Raw genomic sequence first — 25,561 nt, 5'->3', positions numbered from 1 at the left:
GCCTTTTCTCACGGTTAGAGTGATTTTCTTAATATTTCTGTTTATTCATCTCTTTTGTGCACCTCCCTGTTTTCTGAATGAAAATAATCACGTGACTCTTCGATATACTAACCATAGTAGTCACATTTTGAGTCAAACACGCATGTTTTAGGTCTCTGCGAAACGTACATATGCAACATGGAAGACAGCGTAAACAACGTAACAAAGAACTCAACACATGACTCGCCACTTTCTGTTGGCGCCCTTCCCGCTCTCTTTTTTGAGCCATAACCTTTCCGATTGCCTGCTTTTCAACATAGACCATAGAGTTTTCTACAATTATAGTATGAAACTCTATGACACATAAGACAACGAACGACTCTATACTGAAACACGGTAAAGTGAACGTACGAGTATGTTAAGTTGGAATTGGCGTGGGTTTGCGTCGGACTCTCAGGGACGAAAGAATGTAAGTTTGGGCATGTTGGTATTCCATTTGAGCCTTTATCGCACAAAAGACACAGGGACAGTGTAGACAGGCGTAGACGATGCGCTCAGAGATACTTTAGTTGGTGACTTGGATACATTGATCTCATGCGGTTCTTTAACGTACATCGAAATCAAAGGGTAAGGGCACTTCATCTCGGCCCCATTGTAATGTGGCCGCCGTAGATGTAAGAATTTTTTCTTCAGCCACAATATAATCTCTATGCTACAGTAACACTTTATTGATGTTTAGTCATATTTAAGTGGTGTATTGGTTTTCGTTTTTCAAATGTGCTTATTTACATAAGAGGAGTACGAGAATGTTCGAAAAAGAACTTAAATAAAGGGTGAGGACTCCCGCAAGAGAAGTTATTTAGTGCGTGCTGATCGAATAATTTAAATCGTCTTTTACTTGTGTTATAGTTTTGATGTTATTATTTCTACACATGCGAAAACTGCACGTACAGCGCCCAAGTGATGTTCCGCTTTTAATTTGAAGCAGCCACTTCATAAAAAGCGAAAGGTCAAACATTTCATCGTATACCAGAAAGCAGCATATGGCAAAGCCGCTGTCCTGGGCCTTCCGATGTATTAGCGGCGTTCATTGGAGGACAATGCTCAAAAAAGGCAATAACGTGACGTCGCAAGAGTTCAGCGCGACGCTATAGTTGCCTTCATGCGCGACAGTAACTATACGAATGCTTTCTGCTTTCCGTGTGTATACCTTGAAGTTTGAGAGTCCCTTGGCAGCTTCGAGCATCCGTGGACAGTGCTCAGGCTCTGCAAACACTAACGACGGCTTCGAGTCTTCGAGCTGGTACTTGAACTCTCCTGCAAAATCCCAAGTTGCAAACACTTGAAAGAAACATGTAACGCGCGCGTTAGAGGCGGTACCGCCGTATTTCGATCGACTTTTCATTTTTTGCGTTGAATGAAGGTCCTGGACCTCGAAACCCTAGAAAACATACTGACAAGCCTCAAAGCGCCCTTAATAATTTAATACAATAGCTTTTCTATGGCCAGTCTCGGTTTCGTTTCTTAGGTTACTGTGTCGTTTTGTCGTGTCGCAGAAGGTGGTCACATGGGAGCGTGACATCGCGACGTTTCGGCACTCGCTCCGGCTCGCTCGGTGGCCTCCTAAAAGCTGCTCGTTGTGAGGCCCGATGTAGTAGCATATATCATAGGCTGCAGCGCCAGTACGTGGTACGCCAGTATCTCATCAAGGTGACGTCACGGATTTTGAAGTACTTCAGCGCCTCTGCTGGCTCGTTTTTGTCCAAAAAAGTTCTCAGAGCTCGTTGCATTCTGTCTTTGCCCCTTTCCATGAGCAATTAACTAGTCCCGAGCAATCATTGTCAATCCATGACGGCACGCGGGATACTGCAAGGTGGCTTCAATACTCATGACCATTCGTTAACGCTACTTGCGCTCGACGTTTTTCTCTCAGGAACACTATTGAGCGCTTGCGAACTCGTATTTATGACAGGGAAGCACCGGGCATGCAATCCTACAAGAAGGAAAATCCCATAATCGTCATCTGGTGTTAATATGCGCTCACACATCGATAACCACGACGTTCACTCCAGAAACAGTTTACCCACTCAGTTTATACACACCCCAAAAGCAGTTTACACACCTGGTTGAGCGTCGCATTTACAAATTCCTATACATTCATGATAGGAATGGCCAACAGTGCGGCGTGCAATTTGTGCGGGCGCGATAAGACTCTAGAGCACCTTCTGTGTCACTGCCCATCCTTTTACACTCAACGACGTGTACTTTACAAGCGAAACTCAACCTGCTAGACAATACAGCGCTCTCAAAAGAAAATATCCTTGGACCATGGCCTATGCGTTCTTGCATGCAAAAGGCCGCAAAAGCCCTTCTGCGTTTCTTGAAGGGCACTGGATTGTATGAACGCTTGTGACAGTGGAGATTCCTCTGCAACTGACTGTGAATGACTATTATTTTTAATTTTCTGTCTTTATCTATTCTTCCCTTTTCTCCCTCCCCCAAGTGTAGGGTAGCCAACCGGGCACGTCCTTGGTTAACCTCCCTACCTTTCCCTCTTCATTTTTCTCTCTTTCCTTTCTTGAACGCATGCACGTCTGGTACTTACAGTTCACTGAAGACATGCGCGTTATCAGCGTGAGAAAGCATTCTTGATGGGAAATTAACGAGCACAGAGTTTTCAAGAAAGGAAACGCAAGACAGATGATGATTATTGTTGTGGAATAAAGATACGTTCCAAAGGGCGTAAAAGGTTCTTAGAGTGTATATATAGCAGGATGTTTACACCACAAATAGTATAAATACATGTTCCGTACACTCTTAAAAAAATGTGCCCCCTATGATGCTAATCCTGTTCCATAACGATAATCGTAATCTATCTTGCCAGCATTTCCTGTCTTTAACGCTGCGCGCCCGGTACTTCCACGTCACGAGCGGCATGCGCGTTATCAGCGTGCCTTAGCATTCTCGACAACAAAGTAGCGAGCGCAGAGCTTTCAAGGCAACACATGCAAGGCAGATGATTATTGTTGTGGGATAAGCCCTAAAGGATGCAAACTTTTTCAAGAGTGTAGTGTGGTTTTCTCATATATGGTTCCCGGTGTTCTTTAAATAATACCACCTATCTCATTGTCTCAGGTAGCGTTCGCTACCCTACGTTCGCTGTTTGCGTATAGCTAAATGTTGGCCTCGAAATTGCTATGCATCTGAGGACAAACTAGACGGAAGGAGCTGGTTTGGATGCTTCCAAGTTCCACCTTCTTTTTCAGGATATCGGGAAGGGCGTAGCCACGCTGCGAACCAATCAGAGCAGGCAAGATGGCGAATTCGAGAATGCGGCGGCATTTGGCAGTGTCAGGAATGACACCTCCGGCCGGCTAGACACTGGCCGCGGGGGCAAGCGCGCTTACGGATGGTCTCGCCGCGGACCGACAGCAGCGTGCATCCAGCGCGGATGACCGCGAGCGCGGTGACGAGGAACTCGAGAATGAGGCCACAGCGGACGCCCACTAAGTCGCCCGGCTGCAGGCCGAGCCGCTGCAGGCTACATGCCAGCCTGTAGCTGGCCTGCAGAACCTCGCGGTACGTCTGCCGCCGACCACTCACGGCGCCAATCTGCGGGAGAAGCAGTCGTGCAGTCAGGTAAACAATCAAGCAAGCAATCCATGTTCCTTAATTATCTTGGTCTGATTATACAATTTCGCTGCGTATTCTCGGTTCGCGCTTGTCACAAAAAGACTTTTAATGCTTAATTGTTACCTTAAAGAAGCGGAAATTGAAAGACGAGAGCACCTCTATGGGAAGGCGTCGACGGTTTCATTTGCACACAGACAGACAGATTTAGCTATAGGGGATCAGTTGGAGAGGATGGAAGCACGTGCCTCCTGATGCTCCATTTCAAATATATATGGTATAAGGCGCTATGAAACATCAAAATTAGTCTAAAAAGTCGCAGTTTCGCCGGAAAGGCGAAGCAGTGATAGCGATAGCAAGGTATTACACTGCACGAAGTAATAAATAAAAAAAATTGGTGTTAAGGGCCAAAACCACGATGTGATCGCAAGGCACGCCGTAGTGGGGGACTCCAGATTAATTTTGACCACATCGGCTTCTTTAACGTGCACGCAATTTCGTTTCGTTTTCATTTCGTCCTCGTCGAAACGCCTTGGTGAAATTTCGGCAGCCGCGGCCGGGATTTCATCCCGCGGGCTCGTGCTTAGCAGCGCAACGCTATAGCCACTAAGCCACCGCGGCGGGTGCACGAAGTAAGGTTTTATCGACCGTATAATTCGCAGTGAATATTCGCTTACTAGTAAATTAGCAAGCGTGGTGTCATCAGCATACAGGCAAAACATTAACAGCCCTCATTCGGCCACGAACACTCGCTGTCACAACGCTGTCTAGTTAAGCGCGAAAAGGAGAGCGAACGCTTCTGATGCCTCTCGCTTCAACTCGTGCCATAAACTTGAGATTACGTGACATCTGAGCACTAGGCGCACGCTAAAACAGTGCACATACAGCCACCAGCAACTTCGGCTAGCCCAAAGTTTACACCCGCCGGATATTACCTCCAACGTATATAGAGCGCGGGCGGCCGGACTACAGGAGGAGAGGCGCTCACCTGCCACTCCTATAGGCGCGCCTAATAACAGTACCGCGCGCGCTGACCCACCCCCCTCCCTCCTTTTGCGTGCGCGTTATCACGTGAACTCCAACATTGGGCACGCATAAATCCACCATCCTTCTCGGCTCATCCTCGCACACACAGCATACGGCGCGCGGGGCGCGTAGGATTTTATTGCACCTGGACTTTACAGGAAACCTCACGCGACGCCAACGGCGAAAATTCCACTGGAGTGTCCATATATTTGCTATCGTAATAAAAAATACTGATTGATATACCCTTTTCATGGCTAGTGATGAAATTATTTGTGACTTCGTGACGACACTGCTGTTTCGTTTGGTTCAGCACGATGATATACATAGATTTTGATTTATAAACGAAGGAACGATATAAAATGATCTTACATATCAAACTGTAGGAGGCTTATGTGACCACGGTGATAGCTTAAGTGCACATCACATGCGAATCTTGCAAGCATGAATTTCGCCGTCACCGCGACGACAGTTTAGTTCACTTGATCGCTAGCTGTCTATCGTTTCGCAGCCGTTGTGGAGCTGACGACGGCGGCGGCGGCGGCGAAATGATCGCACGCATTCTTTAGCTTAATCCTTAGTATACGTGCAAAGGTTATAGCATCTTCCGCCCACCGATAGTCCGTTTAAAGCTTCTGGTGCAACGCTGTGGAAGCACGTGACGCTGCCGCGACTAGCTGCAAATAAAAAGCCCGAAATAAAAACAAAGAAAAGGAAAATTATCTAAAACAACGCATTAGCAGCGGTATACCATAGGTCGATCATTTTGTGTGTGTATGTGTGTGTGTGTGTGTGTGTGTGTGTGTGTGTGTGTGTGTGTGTGTGTGTGTGTGTGTGTGTGTGTGTGTGTGCGTGTGTGTGTTTGTGTGTGTGTGTGTGTGTGTGTGTGTGTGTGTGTGTGTGTGTGTGTGTGTGTGTGTGTGTGTGTGTGTGTGTGTGTGTGTGTGTGTGTGTGTGTGTGTGTGCGTGCGCGTGTGCGTGCGTGCGCGTGCGCGTGTGTGTGTGCTTCTAAGCATTAAAGCTTTTTTCATTCAATACTGAGCCTATATATACAGGGTGTTTCACGTAAATTTAGCCACACTTTAAAAATATGCAAATGCCATGTGGCAGGACCAAACCAAGGTGATGTTTGCCGTCGCCGTGCGGATAGCAAGGGAAAACGGCTCTAATGGAAAACCTAATGTAAGTGAACTATATGCCTCACAGATTACTGGGCGCGCAGTATCCACTACCTGAATCAAGTGATCGGAATGTTCTTATGATTTCTAGCATTCTTTACAAGCTATATACTCTGTCGTACCTCCGACCAAACCTCCACCAGTGCACATGGGAGGATTGGCTCACCCCTAGATACGTCATGGCTTCAAGCGGCCCTCCTCTTATTCCGACTATCCGGCACGTTGGCAAATTCGCTATGAACGTATGTGAATTGCTTGCTGCCAATACGATAACAAGTTTTAAAGGCAAGATCATAGCTGACTTCACTCGGGTTGGCGTATCTGGGATATGATTACCTTGTAACCACTTCCAGAAAAAAAGATGGATTAGCAAGGTGATTTGTAGATGTTGTAAAAATACGGAAATGATATCAAATGATACCTCTCATTGCCGCAGGAAAGAGGATCGCCCGCCGTGGAGCGCGTTCCCCGAAACCGGCCTAAACCAACAGTCGGTCGCGTCGGGGATGTGACGGGCCAGACGGTCGCGTCGGAGAAGATACGGGCTCGAGCGGAACAGTACACAACACGAACTGTCGCGCCCTCAGTCAGTCGCGAAGTGCCCGAAATTGGGTAGAAAACATGTTATACTAATAGACATGTATAGGTAGATCACTTGATTAGCTCAAGTATACATGAAAATCAAGGCGAAGGGGCGAATTCCAGAGTGTCGAATGCTGAAAAAAAAGGGTAAATCAATAATTCCGAGTAAAATTTTATACGTTTTCAATCGCCTATTATAGTGGAATGGCGAAAGCCTACTAATTCTTTATTGAACTGAAATAAAACGCTTGCTTCGCCGCAACTATTTACTGTCAAGTTTCACTACAGTTGACATTGAAGTTTCATGAGTAAAACGGGCTCATCAGTGAAATTAACTGTGCTGTGGACTTTTGAAGAGTGAAATGCTCAGACTCCATACACATTGTCCATGTCTGTTGCCGACCTCATCCCTTTAGCCGACGAAAAGACTCTTCACGAACTGCAGACGCTCCGGAGGTATCAAGTACGACGCCATTTTGAAAACGTCTCATGACGACGACTTAGTTTTCTTCTGTGATTGGCTAGCGGAATAACAGAACCCCGCGCGGTCCGTGTGCCTTGGTTGCCAACTGCTGTTTCTTTAAGTTGTATCCTACTATAGGATCCCGGGATTTCTTCGTGGCGTAACGTTGACAGAAAACTATCATCATCAATGGCTATAATGCCCCCAAATACAATGGTTCATACCCCCGTAAGGCAGAGGCTAATAGTACATACCAGGGGCCTAGCCAGGGGGGGCGGGGCTTATGGGGCTTCAGCCCCCCCCCCCCCCCGAAATGTTTTCGTGCTGTCATATGCACCGCCGACCCAAACAACCCCCGGCGCCGGAAATGATTCTGGATTTTGCCTTAAATGCCTGTTTTTCGCTCTCGAAGAGACATTTCTCGGGCTGGATTTCGCGGCAACGCCCATGCACCGGGAGTCACATAACGCAAGGAGATCCATCCGAGCATGAACTTTCAAGGGCGTTTTGATGGCGGGCGAGCTACTCGTCGCGGCAGTGTCGTACCAACTATTTTTCGAGTGGGGGGACAAGTCATCTCTCTCTCTCTCTCTCTCTCTCTCTCTATATATATATATATATATATATATATATATATATATATATATATATATATATATATATATATATATATATATATATATATAGTGCAGCAGACGCGCGTGTGAAGCGCGTCTGCTTCACTGTGAATATTTACCCGGACCCAGAACTGCTTATTTTCTGATATATATATATATATATATATTAAAAAATTAAATTATGGGGTTTTACGTGCCAAAACCACTTTCTGATTATGAGGCACGCCGTAGTGGAGGACTCCGGAAATTTTGACCACCTGGGGAACGTGCACCTAAATCTAAGTACACGGGTGTTTTCGCATTTCGCCCCCATCGAAATGCGGCCGCCGCGGCCGGGATTCGATCCCGCGACCTCGTGCTCAGCAGCCTAACACCACAGCCACTGAGCAACCACGGCGGGTATATATATATATATATATATATATATATATATATATATATATATATATATTGCCGCAGAGAGCTCTCCACATGCCAGTTACGAGCACTCTCGTGAGGTACCTTTCCAAGCGCCTCATCGCTAAAACCCATTACTCGTCGCATCGCCATTAGAAGAGCGCCAGCAACGCCTCGCGCATGGCGATACAGCGCGTGTCTCCCGTGCACGCGCTCACGGCAGCGCCCGAGTCTGCCGTCCAATGAGAAGCCACGGCGTGGCTCTTGGCCTTCGGGGCACGTGAAAAGTGCGTTCGGCGGAGAGACGCGGTTGACTGTGGAATAGGCTCCTGTTAATTCTCCTTCTAAATGTGTGTCAATGCTTAATATTGAGCTTCCGGGCACAAGTTCGTCCACAATAAACCAGTGTGTTCAGTGTGCTTCATTGAAGAGTGCTACATTCCTGGTGGAGGTGCTGGGTATGATTGGAAGTCCCCAGTTCGTAAGAGAACGGAGACCCGACCCTCAGCGATTGGAACCCAGGGAACTGACTCCAGTACACCAGCGCACAAGCCGCCGCATCCGAGGAGACCCGCCCGAGTTCGGACCGCTTCCTGTTGCTGCAGCAGTGCAGGCAACAGTTACCAGCGACGGTGCAACCATGACCAGCCCAGTGGCATCGTCCCAGCTTATCGTGTACTCACCACGCACGCCCGAGTCCTTCCACGGCGATACGTTCGAAGATGTGGAAGACTGGTTAGAGCACTTCGAGCGAGTGGCAGATTTCAACGGCTGCAACGAGACACGGAAGCTTCGCAACGTGTACTTCGCGTTAGAAGAGTCAGCGAGGACGTGGTACGTCAATCATGAAGCGACGCTATCTTCATGGGAAGAATTTCGGCGACAGCTGCTTGCCACGTATGCCAGCACCGATCGGCGAGAGAAGGCAGATCACGCTCTACAAGCCAGAAACCAGCGCACTAACGAGAGTGTCGGCATGTATATCGAGGACATGTCCCTCTCTTCACGCGCGCGGATCCAAACATGACCGAAGAGAAGAAATTACGCCATCTGATGCGTGGCGTTAAGCAGCAGCTGTTTGCGGGACTCGTCCGCAACCCACCACACAGTGTTGCTGAGTTTCGCACCGAAGCGACGACCATAGAGAAGGCGCTGCAGCAGCGTGCCCATCACTACAATCGGGATGTCACCAGCCCACCGGCCGATATCCTGTCAGCAGGCCCAGGCAGTAACACCGAAGCACTAAGGGAACTGGTGCGATCAATCGTAAAGGAGGAGCTTCGAAAGCTGCAGCTACCGGAAGCCACGCCGACAGTTTCAACTCTCGCCGCCGTCATTCGAGATGAAGTTCGCCATGCCATTCTGCAGCCAGGACGTGAGGAACCGCCTGTTCATCATGACCAACCACCACCCGTACGTCGCGTGCCAACGTACGCTGATGTGTTATGTCAACCGACCGGGCATAGTTCTCCATTCGTGTCCCCCAGCAGCCGCCAGCCGACTCTGCGCAGTGGACCCCTTCTAGCAGAACTGAGGCCACGAAAAAGTGACGTGTGGCGTGCACCCGACCGGACGCCACTCTGTTTGCACTGCGGGGAAGCTGGACACCTTTACAGAATGTGCCCATATCGCAGAGCAGGTCTTCGTGGCTTTACGATAAATGCGCCTTGTCCCCGTAATGGCGAAAGACCCATCGAAATTCAGGACTACTTGACCCGACAACAGGATCCGGCTGCTAGATACCAACACCAGTCCCGATCATCAACGTCTGCACGCTACCGATCACCAAGTCCACGGCCATCCTCGATTTCACCAAGGCGTCGTTCACTGAGCCCACGTCCGGAAAACAGAAGCGAGCGACCTGTGGAGGCGAGGCCGCTGACGCTCGAAAAAAGCCAAGATCCTCCGTCAAGTTTACCGAGCAGCCGCGACGAACAGAAGCGGATGAATAAGATAAGTGAACAGATAATTTCTTCACACTTGCGCATTACAATATACGGTCATGAATTGAGTGCATTAGTTGGCACAGGTGCCGATTATTCCGTCGTAAGATATGCACTCACCAAGGAATCGAAAAAAAGTTTTGACGCCGTGGAGTGGACCCCAGATACGTACGGCTGGTGGGCACCTCATTACGCCCCTGGGTAGATGTACAGCGAGAATCGGAATTCGGGGTTTTTCTTACGTCGTTGATTTTGTCGTGCTACCAGAATGTTCGAAGGATGTAATACTCGGAATGGACTTTCTCCTAACAAACGGTGCCATAATCAACCTGCAGAATTCTAGCGTGTCATTTTCTACGAAGCAGGCTATAGACATGCTAGAGTCGGAGGAGCTAGAACACGTTGCCTTGCGGGTTACCGACGATGACATAACCGTGCCACCACGATGCAGCATGCTGGTTCGCGTAAGAAACGAAGCATTCGACTACTCGGAAGGTATAGCAGAGGCCAACGTCGAGCTACTGTTGAAAAAAGGTATTTGCGTAGCACGAGGAATTGTTCAACTACGCGATGGGTGTGCTGATGTATTGCTGACGACCTTCGGAAGTGAATTTAAGCACGTCGCAAAGAACACAGCCATCGCCTTCCTGCACAGCGCTACTGCGGTCACAGATGTATGTAGCTTAGCGTCAAGGCCGCCTGCTGTCCAAACTATGCATGACGCCGTAACATCAGTTGCGATCAACCAGAGTCTGTCGCCAGCCCAGAAAGAAATGATGGAGGACCTTATAAATGAATTCGCAGAATGTTTCTCCACCTCGTCAAAGGTACGGCGCACACCAATTGTTAAACACCATATAATAACAGACGAAGCGACCAGGCCAGTATACCAACATCCGTACCGAGTGTCACCGGTTGAACGAGAGATCATAAAGATTCAGGTGCAAGAGATGCTGGAGGACGATGTCATTCAGCCATCAAACAGCCCGTGGGCATCGCCCGTAGTTTTTGTGAGAAAGAAGGACAATACATTTAGATTCTGTGTTGATTACCGGAAATTGAACAGTGTGACCAGGCGGGATGTATACCCCCTTCCCCGCATTGATGACACGTTGGATCGCCTGCGACATGCAAAATTTTTCTCTTCATTAGATCTCAAGAGCGGATATTGGCAATTTGAAGTAGACGAAAGAGACCGTGAAAAAACTGCTTTCGTATGAGTTCAAAGCGCTTCCATTCGGCATCTGCTGTGCACCGGCGACATTCCAGCGCATGATGGACAGTGTCCTCTCGGGTCTTAAATGGCAGTCATGCTTAGTTTACCTAGACGACGTAGTGGTATTTTCCGCAACATTTGACCAGCATGTCCAGAGGCTGCGTTTAGTGCTTTAAGCCATCCGCTCGGCAGGCCTAACCATTAAACCGGAAAAGTGCCAGTTTGGATTCCAAGAACTTCGTTTCCTAGGTCACGTAATTAGCGCGCAAGGTACTGCTCCGGATCCCGACAAGACTGCTGCCGTTGCACGATTTCCAAAGCCTACAAACAAGAAGACGGTACGGCAATTTTTGGGACTAGCTACGCGCTTATTACAGGCGATTTGTAGAAAACTTCTCGAAAATTGCCGAACCTCTGACGAAACTTATTAAAGAAGACGTGCCCTTCATGTGGCACACTGAACAAGAGGTTGCGTTCAATGAATTAGAGGAACGATTGCAAGCCCCACCGATCCTCGCCCACTTCGATGAGACAGCGGACACAGAAGTCCACACAGATGCAAGCAATCTCGGTCTCGGCGCGGTTTTAGTTCAGTGGCAAAATGGGGAAGAGAAAGTCATAGCGTATGCTAGTCGCACTCTCTCGAAAGCTGAAACAAATTACTCTGCGACAGAAAAGGAGTGTTTGGCTGTTATATGGGCCATCAGCAAGTTCCAACCATACCTTTACGGCAGGCCGTTCCGTGCAGTCAGCGATCACCATTCTCTTTGCTGGCTGGCAAACCTAAAAGACCCATCTGGACGACTTGCGAGGTGGAGCCTCAGGCTCCAAGAATACGACATTACTGTCGTGTACAGGTCTGGAAGAAAACATAACAATGCTGACTGCTTGTCCCGCTCACCAGTGGAGTCTACTCCTTCAGAAGAAGAAGATTTCCCGTTTCTTACAGCGATGACAGCTTCGGAAATCGCCGAGCGTCAACGGGCCGACACAGAATTGCTCCCACTCATCAAACACCTCGAAGGATACGACGTCCAAGTCCCACGTATGTTTATGAGAGGTTTATCGTCATCTTGCCTCCGAGATAATGCGCTCTACAAGAGAAACTTTGAACGCAACCAGGAAAAATTCTTACTCGTCGTACCGTCAGTCATGCGACCAGAAATTTTGGAAGCTTGCCATGATGAACCATCGTCGGGTCATTAGGTGTCAGCCGGACGTTCGCTAGAATTCGTCTCAGATACTTCTGGCCTAAATTGTTAGCGTCGGTGCAGCATTACGTGAAGACATGTCGCGAATGTCGAAGGCGCAAAACACCACCCGTGAAACCGGCCGGCCGTCTTCAACCCATAGACCCACCAAAGACTCCATTTCAACAAGTTGGAATGGATCTTCTTGGCCCGTTTCCAACATCATCGTCAGGGAAGAGATGGATCGTAGTAGCGACGGGCTATTTAACACATGCTGAAACTGGCTGCCTTGAGCGAGGAACGGCAGTTGAAGTTGCAAATTTCTTCGTTTGTAACATAGTACTGCGACATGGTGCACCAATGGTCGTGATTACCGATCGCGGAGCGGCCTTCACAGCTGATTTGATGCAATGTTTGATGAAGATGACTCACACCAGTCACAGGAAAAGTACTGCATACCATCCCCAAACAAACGGCCTGACGGAACGTCTAAACCGAAGCCTGGCCGATATGCTGTCCATGTATGTCGACCTCGAACATAAGACATGGGACGCAATCTTGCCTTACGCCACTTTCGCCTATAATACGGCAGTACAGGAGACAACCCAGGTCACTCCATTTGAACTGGTCTATGGCCGCACAGTAACAACCACACTGGATGCTATGTTGCCGGTAGATGATGACAACAACCCGTACCACGTCGACGACTTCCTACAACGTGCTGAAGAAGCCCGGCATTTGGCACGGTGCCGTATCCGCAAGCAACAACGTAGGAATGCAAGCTACTGCAACCTGCGCCACAGAGAAGTTCAGTACCACCCGGGCGACAAAGTGTGGGTATGGACACCAGTGCGTCGTCGCGGACTATGTGAAAAACTTCTTCGCCGATATTTTGGACCTTATATACGAAGTTATTCGCCGAGAAGGTGACCTGAATTACGAAGTCATCCCTCATGAACAAGAGCGACCAAAGTGGCACATCCATGCGGAGGTCGTACACGTAGTCCGCATGAAGCCTTACTACGACAGGCAATGAAAACGCATCTATAGATAAATTTGTTTCATACGCATCGGGACGATGCGTTTTCGGAGGGGGACTAATGCCGCAGAGAGCTCTCCACATGCCAGTTACGAGCACTCTCGTGAGGTACCTTTCCAAGCGCCTCATCGCTAAAACCCATTACTCGTCGTATCGCCATTAGAAGAGCGCCAGCAACGTCTCGCGCATGGCGATGCAGCGCGTGTCTCCCGTGCACGCGCTCACGGCAGCGCCCGAGTCTGCCGTCCAATGAGAAGCCACGGCGTGGCTCTTGGCCTTCGGGGCACGTGAAAAGTGCGTTCGGCGGAGAGACGCTGTTGACTGTGGAATAGGCTCCTGTTAATTCTTCTTCTAGAAGTGTGTGAATGCTTAATATTGAGTTTCCGGGCACAACTTCGCCCACAATAAACCAGTGTGTTTAGTGTGCTTCATTGAAGAGTGCTACAATATATATATATATATATATATAGGAAAGGTTGTGTGCCACCAGCTTGTGTGCCGCCAGCTTGTGTGCCGTATACAAAAAAGTTCTTGAATGATAAAGTTTCATTAAAATATGTGTCCTCAACTTCGTCATTACATGGCCTTTACATTTTTCATATCAGCGGCATGCACTGCTTTGCTGGTTTCTAACTGACATAGTTCTAAAGTTCGTGTGATATTTTTTTTTATTTCTTAAATAGACAAAAAAAAACATGGAATCATTGATACCAGTTATATTGGTCATAATTTTGGGATATACGAGTATATTCTCTTATGAAAAAATACATATTTTACTTTTCTTGACAGTGCGTAGCGTTCAAGAATTCGTTTGCAGCATCTTTGGCAATGACAGTGCAGTTATTCATGTATTTGATCCCTCGAGAAATTCTATAAGGAGGAGGCCGAGCTGTCGTGAGGCCCCTACCCCCTCCGAACGAAATTTCTGTCTACGCCACTGGTACACACGTTTCAGTAAAGAACAAGTTCAAAACAAGCATCCCAACCGCTGTTACGGTTTGCGTGTAACACCCCGGGCAAAAAGGATGCTCTACCACCATGCCTCATCGAAACGAAGGATGGATTCCTAATTTGCCATGGTTGTCTCGAGTGGATGACCGGTCTGGCAGGGCCCCGCAGTGCTTGCAGGCCCCTTCGTGTGTGTGCATGCTATAAGCGAAAGGAATAATGGATTCCTAATTCGCTACGGGTGTCTCGAGTGGTTACAGGTCTGGCGGACGCCCCGCAATGTTCACAGGCTCCTTTGTGTGCGTCCGTGAAAACCCTTTCCGCGAACTAACGACGTGCGAAAGAGAAGTGATCAGCTGCCTACGATTCCCAGGAACTGTCAACATTTTCTGAGAACCAACGTCGCCTGTAAGAAAGGCCCCACCGAAAGTGGAATCTGCTGCAAATCCACGATGGATGGATGGATGGATGTTATGAGCGTCCCCTTTGGAACGGGGCGGTGGGTTGCGCCACCAAGCTCTTGCTACTATGCTGCCTAATATCCTACCTAGGTTAACCAATGCAAAAAGAAAAAAACACTATGAACTACCGCGTCCAAACTTTCTGATCCCCTATTGCGAATTGTGCTTTTGTACGTCTCCGTCTTTTGTCGTTTCCCTACTTTTCTTCCACCAATCCTCCAATCGCCTCTTACTAATGTCTATTGCGGACCTGTTTGCTTTACCACTGCTCCCGCTGAACCCAAGGGCTTCAAGGAGGCCAGTGGTGCCTAAATCGACCGCTGGGTAGACGTCTTCACATTCTAATAAAATATGCTCTGTCGTTTCCCTAGCTTTACCGCAGCAAGCACATGCTTCTTCCTTCTTATATCTCGCTTTATAGGTGCGTGTTCTAAGGCATCCCGATCTCGCTTCGAAAAGTAATGAGCTTCCCTTTGAGTTATCATAAATGGTTTCTTTCCTGATTTCGTTTTTTCCTCTTAAGTAGTTACTCATGGCAGGTTTCTTTTCCATTGCCGCCGCCCATGAGATTAATACAGCCTCTCTGACTTTCCGCTTGACCTTCCTTGTTGCTGTGTTGCCCACCCCACAGGCCGCATACTTGCTGGTAAGCTTCCTAGTTCTTTTCCTCCACTGTGAATCAATGTTTTGCCTGTACAGATACCTGAACACTCTCCCAGCCCATTTACTTTCTTCCATATTCCTCAGCCGTTCTTCATACTCAATTTTACTGCGAGCTTCCCTCACTTCAAAACTAGTCCAGCCCATATCCCCCTGCACAGCTTCATTTGTAGTCTTCCCGTGAGCGCCCAATACGAGGCGACCCACTGACCTTTGGTTCCCGTCGAGTCCTGATTGTACCCCTGATTTAAAGCAAACAACCGCATTTCCAAAAGTAAGCCCTGGAACCATTACCCCTTTCCACATACCTCGGAGGACCTCGTACCTATTGTATCCCCATAGCGCTCTGTGCTTCATTATGGCTGCATTTCTCTTCCCCTTGACTGTTATGGTTTTTTTCCTGTGTTTCCATATATCCATTGCCTTCGTTTATCCATATACCAAGGTATTTATATTCTGTTACCCGAGGTATTTCTTGGCCCTGTATCTCCACTGTCTGTTCACTGTTTTCATTGAATACCGTAACACCTGATTTTCTAACACTAAATTTCAAACCTAAATTGTTGCCTTCCTGTCCACAGATATTAGCCAGACGTTGCAAATCGCTTTGCTTGTTAGCGAGCAACACAATGTCGTCCGCATAAAATAAACCTGGGAGTTGCTCCTTTATCACTGTACCTGCCTGTTTGTATGAGAGATTAAACCCGATATTACTTCCTTCCAGCGCCCTCTCCATCCTCCCCATGTACATCATAAACACCAGCGGGGATAAAGGGCACCCTTGCCTCAGTCCCTTGTTGATATGAACTTTCTCCGCGCTCCTCATCCCTTCCCATTCAACGCAAACGGTATTTTCTAGGTAAATCTCTCTCAAAAGCTGTATACAATCGTTACCTAAGCCTTCCCCTTCCAGAATATCCCACAAAATGTTGCGGTCTACGTTGTCGTAGGCTCCTGTAATGTCTAAAAAGGCCACATACAACGGTCTGCTTTCTGCTTTTGATATTTCAATACACTGAGTAAGAACAAACAAGTTATCGTCCAAACGCCTACCTATTCTGAAGCCATTCTGAAGCTCTCCCAAAATGCCATTATTCTCTGTCCATGCTTGAAGCTTTAATTTGATTGCCTGCATTGCTAGCCTGTATATTACCGATGTAATGGTCAACGGTCTATACGAGTGAATTCTGTCTTTCTCCCCCTTGCCTTTATAAATTAAATTCATTCTACTTTGTCGCCAACTGTCTGGTATCCGTCTATCTTTTAAAGTTTTTTCCACTGCTTTCACCAGAGCTTCCTTACTTTTTGGTCCTAGTTCATTTATCAGCTTAACGGGAACCTCGTCTAGCCCTGTGGCTGTGCGCTTAGGAATTTTCTCTTCCGCTTTCTTCCAGTTTAAATTTGTCAGAACCAGCTCCTTTTCCTGGGTCTCTTTCATGCTCTTTTTTTTCTCAAATACAACCTCGTCATTGCCTTGGAAAGATTCGGCTGTTATTTTTCGGATGTAATTTATTGCCGCTTCTCCTTCCAGTCTGCTTTCATCTTCGTCTAGGATATGTTGTTGCATTGTTGTTGACTTCCTGCCTAATAATTTTATGTGGTTCCAAAATATTCTAGGTGCGGCCTTCTTTTTCTCACGTATTTCTGACAACCAACGTTCACTTTCACCTTTTAATTTTGCTTGCACCAGTATTTGAACCATAGACTTTTTCTCCCGGTATATTTCCCATTTACTAGTTACTTCATCCTGTGACAACTGCGCCTTCTTTGCCTGCCTGTGCTCTCGAGATGCTTTCTGTCGTTCGGCGATCGCTTCTCGTATCTCCTTGTTCCACCAGCTTTTTGGTTTCTTTTTTCCTTTCCAACGAACATGTTGTTTCTCTTTCCGTATTTCTGTCGTTATTACACTTAGAAGCTCACCATATTCCCACTCTTTACTTGGCCATTTGCCAAGTTCTTCCTCAACTCTAGTGATTGTATTTGCTATTTGTTCAGCGTTCAAATTTGGAATGGCCATCTTGCTCTCCTTGCTCTCTTTCCCAACTACATATCCCATTTTCAATATGATGCGTTTATGGTCACTCCCTATGCTGTTAAACCCTTCCTCATCGATGACCATTTCTCTCAACTTATCATGAATTCCTTCTGTCATCAGACAGTAATCAATGGTTGATTGCCGGTTTCCCACTGCCCACGTGACCTGTCCTTCACACTTAGGCCCTGTATTCACGATCACAAGGTTATGTTGCTCACAAAGGTCCAGCATTGACTTCCCGTTATTGTCGGTATAGCCATTTAAATCCTGTATGTGGGCATTCATGTCACCTAATAGGACAATTTCAGCACCACTCCCGAAACCCTTAATATCAGCGCTTATGCATTCCACTAACTCTTTATTCTTCTCTGTGCAATTTTTTCCGGTCCACAAATACGTAACACCCAGCCAAGTTTCTTTCCCACTCATTGTACCTCATAACCAAAGATGCTCTTGACATTGTGAATTTACTCTTTTCCATTTGGCTCCCTGATGGATGAGCGTTCCGACTCCCCCTCCCTTTCTTTCCGACTTAGTTCTGTTGCACCCTTCCCAAACATAATTCTCAATAACTGGCGGCTCTTCTGAGTCTCTAAGGTGCGTTTCTGTAACCGCATACACCCCTATTTGTTCTCTGTGTAACTGCTCCTCAATCTCTGCCCACTTTTCCTTTCTTCTGCCGCCCTGCATGTTTATGTAGCCTATTGCATGGCGAGCTCTTTTTCTTGTTTTCCTCCTTTTTTTATTATCGACGGCGATGCTCTTCTGATGTTCCCCTAGGGGACCTTCTTCATTGCTATCTACTCTGACCTCCTGAGCGCCTGCGGGCCCCCTAAAAAAGCAACAGCGCGACCACCAAGTCGCCAGCCCACTTCTCGTGCTAACCTGTAATTGAAGTGGATCCCGTCTCGTTTAAAACCACCACAACTTCTCACTTCCCTGTTTACTTCGACAACCTCGAAGCCTTTCTCTCGGCTCATTTTCCAGATTGCCTCATTAGCAGCCACTACGGCTCTTTGTACGTGACTGTCACGCACAGGCACCTCCGGTACCGTGCACACCACGATCTGCACCTGAGGGGATAGCTCACGCAAGTCGTCCACCCCCTTCGCCAAGCTCTTGGCTAGTCCTGGCCCTTTCCTGTTTAGGACGTCATTTAGCCCACCTGCTACTATGACGAGGTTGCGCACGTGGGCATTTTCCGCGAGCTTTTCTTTTGCTCGCTCCATGATAGAACCAAGTGTGCGCCCTGGAAATGTCCCTACCGCCACTCTTCTGTCGCGTTTCACCCTCTCCACAATTGCTTTTGAGCACCCAGTCAGGTTTGAATCGCCAGCGATAATGACCATTTCACTTTCTCCTACCTCTCCCTGCTTCCCTTTGTCATTTTCCGCGTGATTCGGACTTGACAAGGGGGATTGTCCCCTGGGCTCCTGCTTTTTCCGCGTAGCGGCCTCAAGGTAGGTGCTGCTCTTTCCAGCTAACCCTTCATCACCCTGCCTGCGTTCGACGTATTTCTCTGACTCTCCCTCGCGTGTCGCGTCAGGGGTCTGCGTTCCATTGTCACGCACATTGTCGTTCACAATGGCGGCCCTGTTCAGCTTTTCCCCGGCTGCTTCAAGTCTTTTTTCAACTACCTTCCGTGCCTCACGCTCACTGTTTAGCTCATTTTTGAGCTCTTGCACCTGTTTGAGAAGCTCTTCCTGGAAAGCCTCCATTTTCTGCAGCCTAGTATCGACATCACATTGTGTGCCGGTTGTTTCGACGCCCTCTCCATTCTCACGCGTCTCCTCATCTGCCTTGAGGGACCCCCCCCCCCCCCCCGTACTGCCTGCTTTACCGGCTTTCTCGCCATGTATTGCACGGCTTTTTGCAAATACTATAATACTATATCAATGCAGAGCACATGCCTTTTAGAAAAAAACGATACGCACAGGATCCAAATCCTCAAAATGCCGCAAAGCAAAACCAGCTGTTTCAAAAATAAACAATGTCGCGGAGACCGAAGGTATGACACGCTCTCGCACGCGCTCAACCACGCGGCCACGCTCTCACTTTTCTACCGCTAAAACCGCTAATAGCTATTTGTCTTGCCACTTCCAAGCTACTAGTTAAAGACTACAAACACTCAACGTCCCACCCGGCTGCACGTGTTGGAACACGTGGCACGAAAGGACGCTCTAATCATCCTGCAAAACAAATTTACACGAAGCACCCCCGCGCACCCGAAATACGAGAGACAAAAGAAGGGAAAGAAAAGGAAAACCCCCCAGTTACTATTTAAATGCAAAAAACCAGCAAATAAAAAACAGAAGCAAGCTCAAAGCATGCACAAAAACTTATGATTTCGTCGTCGCCACGGAGCCCCGAAAAGCACGTCCAACCGCCACAAAATCCAAACGCGAAAATCCACGACGAGGACTTACAACGTCACCTGCTGAGTGAGACCAGCGGATGCACGCTCGTGAAGACGTCAACTGGGACAATGGATCAGTCTCCTATCCACAACCAGACGCCCTTTCCACGAACTATCAAGCTGTACAGCAGAACTTCCACGAACCAACGTCGCCTAGAAGAAAGTGCCACCAGCAGAGGCACGCTCGTGAAAGGTCGCCGGGTGAGTGGGTGCCGTCGCCAAGCACCGTGGAACTCACTGCATATCACGTGACGTTGACGTGAGTAAGGTCCCGCCTACGACTTTAGTGGGCCTATTTAATGGGCCCCGCAATGTACTTTTTCACTTCATTCTCTTCTCATCTTTCACCAACCATTGAATAAACCGTGCAAGTTTCGCACTAGAAATAGTCTCGTCCTTGCCTGGTCGCCGTGGTCTACCGGATGCCTGCAGCCCGCCGACAACGCCACGCTACCCAATAGTAACGTCGGTCGAGCTTCAATAAACAGGCGTCGCAACAACTCGGCAACGGTGGAGTACGCAACCCTGGAGTACGCGACAACACCCAGTAGTAGCCCAGTAGCGACAACACACGTAGCGCTCCCCGCATTCGTTTCCCGGTAAAGATTACCGTTGCGCAAGCTGCCGCGGTGACGGCAGCTTGACTGTAGCATACGAAGGGGTGAGTGACGTAACTACACTTTCGTACTTTAAAGAAGGACCCGCCTAGCAACTGATTTGTGTTGTGACAGTGCTGTGGGACGGCCACGTATAGTGAGGATCGACTCCTGAAGAGCAGCGTGCATACGAGGCGCGGCGAATTTCTCTCCTCTCTGGTCCCCTCTTTGTAGGTGGCACGAAGTAGCGGCGCAAGTCAAGCCGCAGGCTGACGAAACGTCTTAGGCTAATGATTAGGTAAAGTGCATGTGAATGTCGCCACGTGAATAATTTCAACCTACATCGCAATGGGTGATCGTTCTAGTTGTTTACAGCTTCGCTGTCCAACCACCTTCGCAGCGTGGAGGCCGCTGTGAAGGTGGGGGCGAGCGCGCGCGTACTTACGTTTAGGTGCCCGTAGAGTGCACATTGCATCCGCAGCCCTGTACTGTACGTACGGCGCCCCTCAAAACTCACTACAGTTTCGGGGCGTTAAACCCTGCAATTTAATTTAATGTTATCGAAATGATGATCCAACATTTGTAAGGTGTTATTTACTTCAGTCTGTCAACAAATAAGTACTTTTCTAGTAAAGAAAAAGTAAAAAGCATTGCGTAAACCTTTTTAAGACCGTTATATTTAGTAAAGCCCCTCCATTGGACGTTTTCGCAAAAGCGGTGGTAGCGCGTGGATGAAGGAGGTCTAATATTTAGCAGCGCTATATAGATTACATTGGTAGTTTGACTAACAATATACCAAGTCTCCCACCTAACTTGTGCAAAAATTTTAAAATATGCAAGTGTCACGTAGCTGGACAGAACCAACGTAAATTTTGCCGTCGCCTGGAGCAAGCCAGGCTATTTCTTTTATTTCACGTAATTATATAATTCTCAAATATTATATTATAATATTATATAATAATTGCATAATTCTCCAATAGTATGAGCACAAGTGTCAATGAGAAAATTGTAGACCATCCTGAAAAAAAGTTCCGATTCAGCTTTCTGTTGCGCAATATACGAGCTACATAAAAATATTTTTTCCAAGACTGAAAAAAAAAATCAACCCGCAAAACAAAAATTTTGGTTAGGGTACAGTGTTTGTAGCGTAAAGCGTTTATGGTACAGGTGAACCTCTAGTTCGTCGGCTTTAGGGTGAACAATGAGCGGTTGAGATCGCATCGCGCTACACTTCATTGCACGATTTGCATGTATAGATAAGATGCAGAGGAGGTCAAGACCTTCCAGCCGGAAACTGACTTCTTCACGTCTTGTCTTAAAAAAGAAAGAAAGAAACTCCGAGATAAAGTAGAAGCGCTTAGCAGGCGAACGGTATGGCACGACTATCTCCACTTGACACAGATGAAGACGAGGAGAAATAAGCGTCCAGTGACGACATGCTATACGCTCGGTAGCCGTCGTCAAGTCTACGCTCTAGAAAAAGTAATGGGATGGCTATATAAGTTTGCGCCTTGAATTTTTTCAAGAACATTGTTACGCTGAACACCAGGGGCGTAGCCAGAGTGGGCATATGGGGCTCCAGCCCCTCCCCCCCCCCCCCTCCCTCCGAAATTTGTTGGTGCTGCCATGCACCGCCGAACAAAACAAGCCCCGGCACCGGAAATCATTCTGGATTTTGTCTAGAATGTCTTTTTAACGCTCGAAAAGACATTTCGGCGCGAACATTGCGAACTCGGGCTAGATTTTCTAGCAACGCCCATGCACCTGGAGTCACATAACGCAAGGAGCCGCATCCGAGCACAAAATTTCAAAGGCGTTTTGATGGCGAGCGGGCTCGTCGCGGCAGCTCGCGGAGGCCGCGGAATGTATGCGCTACGCATGGCTTTCGATTACGAAACTTTATGGGTATAAAGTTCTCATGAACTTTTGATGCGAAAGGTGCATTGCTATTTCCAAAGTGGTGCTTTAGATTTCAATTCCGGAACATTGTGGGTTTAATGTTCTTATAAACATTTGACGCCAAAGGTGCTTTGATTTTTTCTAAAGTGCTACATCGCACCATACACTGAAACAAGCCAAATCAGCACACTATCAGACAAGTTGAGAAAGCACGTAGCGATATCCAATAAGACTAAAAGCCTTCAAGCGTTTCATTTGTGCCGTCATGGCACTGAAAAGAATATCTACATTTTTTTCACCTGCACCAAAGCATCCATGTCGAGACGCTAAAGCCAACAAAGGTAGCTACGTTCTTATTTATTTTTCCTACTTTGACTTTTATTCGTGAGGACTGATTGAGCCTCTTCAATTTTCTTGTTCTCGCTACCCGCGGGCTGCCAGAGCCAGCCAGGGCGCATGCATTTTTCTCGTGTTGCCCTACTTCCACCACCGCGCGGCGCACTTCGGTGCGCATTCGTTTTTCTCTGGCCGAGGGGATTTTGGCTTGGCGGAGTTTTAGACGCTTTCCGGCTAGCAGACGAGAAAAAAAAACAATGGTCGCTCGCCGCCATCACTGTAGGTACTCGACGGATTACAACGCGTTCGCTTGTGGGCGTTACATTCACTTCGATGTTATCGCAACCTCTCCGGAAAGTATTTTGTCTCGCCAGTGTAAGATACCGAGAAGTATGCGTATGGTTCTCTGTGGACCAAGCGTCTCACGTTTTCTTCGATATTCCTTCGGTAACCACATTTGGTGCCCAAAGTAGGCATTCGATTGTGGCCAACATGCTTTCCTTCTCGTTTTTTTTTTCATTATTTCGGTGCCCCCGCCCCACACACACACAAAAAGACATTGTTGCAGCGCAGCAAATTGTCGCATGGTGAAAGTTCGATTTTGTTACTTCTTTTGCGGAAAGTAATGGCCACGGGACTCTTCACTTGCCGGATGCTCTTATTATATTATTGCGATAGCATCTATATGAAGACTACAGCATCGCCGTCATATTCCGTATAAAGTCCAAGGGCGGTAACATCGTCACCGCGTGCCGCTTGTTGTATGTGTGAGTGAAAGAGTGGGGGAGGGGGGAGCATGGATGAGCCGACGATGGTGGCTCAGTCTTGTGTGCGCAAAGCAGAAATGGATGGATGTTACGAGCGTCCGTTTTGGAACGGGGTGGTGGGTTGCGCCACCAAGCTCTTGTTATTATATTGCCTAATGTCCTACCTATGTTAAAAAAGAAATAAGGAAAAAAGACACGATAAATTTCCATAACCAGACTTTCTGAAACCCTATTGTGAACTTTGTTTTTGTGCGCCTCCGTTGTTTGTCGTTTCCCTACTTCCACCAATCATTCAATCGTCTCTTACTAATCTCTATTACAGACATGTTTACTTTTCCCCTGCTCTCGCTGAACCCAAGGGCTTCAAGGAGGCCAGAGGTGCATAAATCTACCGCTGGGAACATATCTTCAAATTCTAATAAAAGCGGGGAGGAAACGCGCCGCCTTCCGTCGAGCGCGATGCATCGAATCGCATCGGATGGAGTGGAGATGTGGGGGCGGGCGGGGGGGGGGGGGGGGCGTTATGATTTTGTGATTGTGAATCTGTGATTGCGCAACATGTTTATTTGCCTGAATTGACGCATTATATACAGTGACTTTTGCTTAGATACGTAAATTTATTGGAGACATACGTATATATTTAAGTATCTTGTTGCGAGGTTTTGTGTATACATGCAGCTAACTTTATTTCCAGTGGCACTTTTTCTCTTTACCAAGCTGCATTTTCGCATTTGCATGTTCCATTGTATCTTCGCATTTCTAATGTATATTTTGCAGAACTCCTGGTTTTCATGTGTGCTTTCTATAGCAACTACAATTTCGGTGCAATTACTCACAATACACGACTGGTGACAGCTGCTCCTGCGCAATACATTGGAACGAAGGACAGCGTCATTGAGATTTTCCCTGGCCGTTGCACATATACAAAAATGTAAACAAGGTTCTTAAATGACATTTTCATTAAAATATTTGTCCTCACCTTGTTCATTTCATGGCCTTTACGTTTTTCATGTCAGCATACACTGCATGCTTTGCTGGTTTCGAACTGATATAGTTCTAAAGCTCGTGTGATATTTTATTTACTTATTAAATAGACAAAAAACATGGAAGCATAGATACATGTATTTCTGGCACAATTTTCGGGACAGACGAATATATTCTTTTGCGAAAAAATACATATTTTACTAGTCTTGACAGTGCCTTGCGTTCAAGGATTCGTTTGCAGCAACTTTAGGATTGGCAATGCAGTTATCATTCATGTATTTGATCCCTCGACAAATTCTATAAGGAGGACGCCACTACGCCACTGCTGAACACAGATCGCGAGAAGCACGTGCAGTATCGTGTATGTATATATGTACAGGAGCGAGTATATGCACGACGACATCGCACCTGTTTCTTCGAAATGCCCTTTTTGCATATTCTCGCACAAGCGCCTGCATGCAACTGCAACACCCTATAAAGCGGAAGTAGAGCTGAAACAAGATACTTCTAAAAAGTCGGAGCGCGAAAGCTAAGGTTGAACAAGTTGCCTCAGAAAGTTTTGCCAACGTTTCGATTGGTATACAGTGCTATTGTCCTCGTCTGGCTCCGTGTTGCATCTTCGGTATCTCTACCGCGTCTGCGAGTCTGTCTATGCTCTGCGAACACATATGTCAATCGCGTTGGCTAGTTTGCCACGCGCGGAGACGAGGCGGTTGGGCGCCCACCTGGCAGACAGAGTCCCCGTGCTTGGACAATGCGTTGACCATGAGTCGACTGTAGGTGAGTCCCTTGGGGATGGGCATCGGCGAATACGCCGAGCGCAGGATCTTGCTCTCCGGGTCAAAAGACATCGCGACGCACAGCGACAGGTTCAAACCACGGGGCTGCGGCGTCTCGTGGCCGCGCGCTATCTGCCTTGGCTTTCGTGTTGCGCCGCCCGTCCCCCCCCTTACCGCGAGCCTTTCTATCGATGCCTTTCGGGCTATCAGCGCCGGCCTGCGGCAGGTCATCTTAGATTCGAGCCCGTACGCGCAGCGCGGTGAGTCAGATAAGGCCGCTAGCTTCTAGGGAATCGGCGCGTGTATATCGACGACGAGAGCAAGCCCTCCGCGAAACTCCTTCGCGAAATTCCGCAGGACTCATGACTTGTAACGAGGAACTTGTGGCTGTACCGGCATCTGGCGACTGTTTATACAGTGAGAT

The 25,561-nt window shown here is 47.7% G+C and overlaps 1 protein-coding gene across 1 annotated transcript in view; it reads right to left on the bottom strand.

Moving 5' to 3' along the window:
- The window catches only part of LOC126544312 (luciferin 4-monooxygenase-like), a 44,794-nt gene extending 19,470 nt beyond the window's left edge, over positions 1-25,324 (bottom strand). Inside the window, exons 1-3 of the mRNA XM_050191586.3 lie at positions 25,084-25,324; positions 3,387-3,591; positions 1,190-1,296 (exon numbers count right to left, since the gene is read on the bottom strand). Coding sequence (XP_050047543.1) covers positions 1,190-1,296; positions 3,387-3,591; positions 25,084-25,209 — 438 coding nt within the window. The 5' untranslated portion in view covers positions 25,210-25,324. The remainder of the gene's footprint in view (positions 1-1,189; positions 1,297-3,386; positions 3,592-25,083) is intronic.
- Positions 25,325-25,561: the final 237 nt, after the last annotated feature.

This window comes from Dermacentor andersoni, chromosome 1, assembly GCF_023375885.2.
Source record: "Dermacentor andersoni chromosome 1, qqDerAnde1_hic_scaffold, whole genome shotgun sequence".
NCBI classification, from domain to species: Eukaryota; Metazoa; Arthropoda; class Arachnida; order Ixodida; family Ixodidae; genus Dermacentor; species Dermacentor andersoni.
The sequence above is the reverse complement of the archived record's forward strand: the minus strand, read 5'-3'. Positions and strand labels throughout refer to the sequence as shown.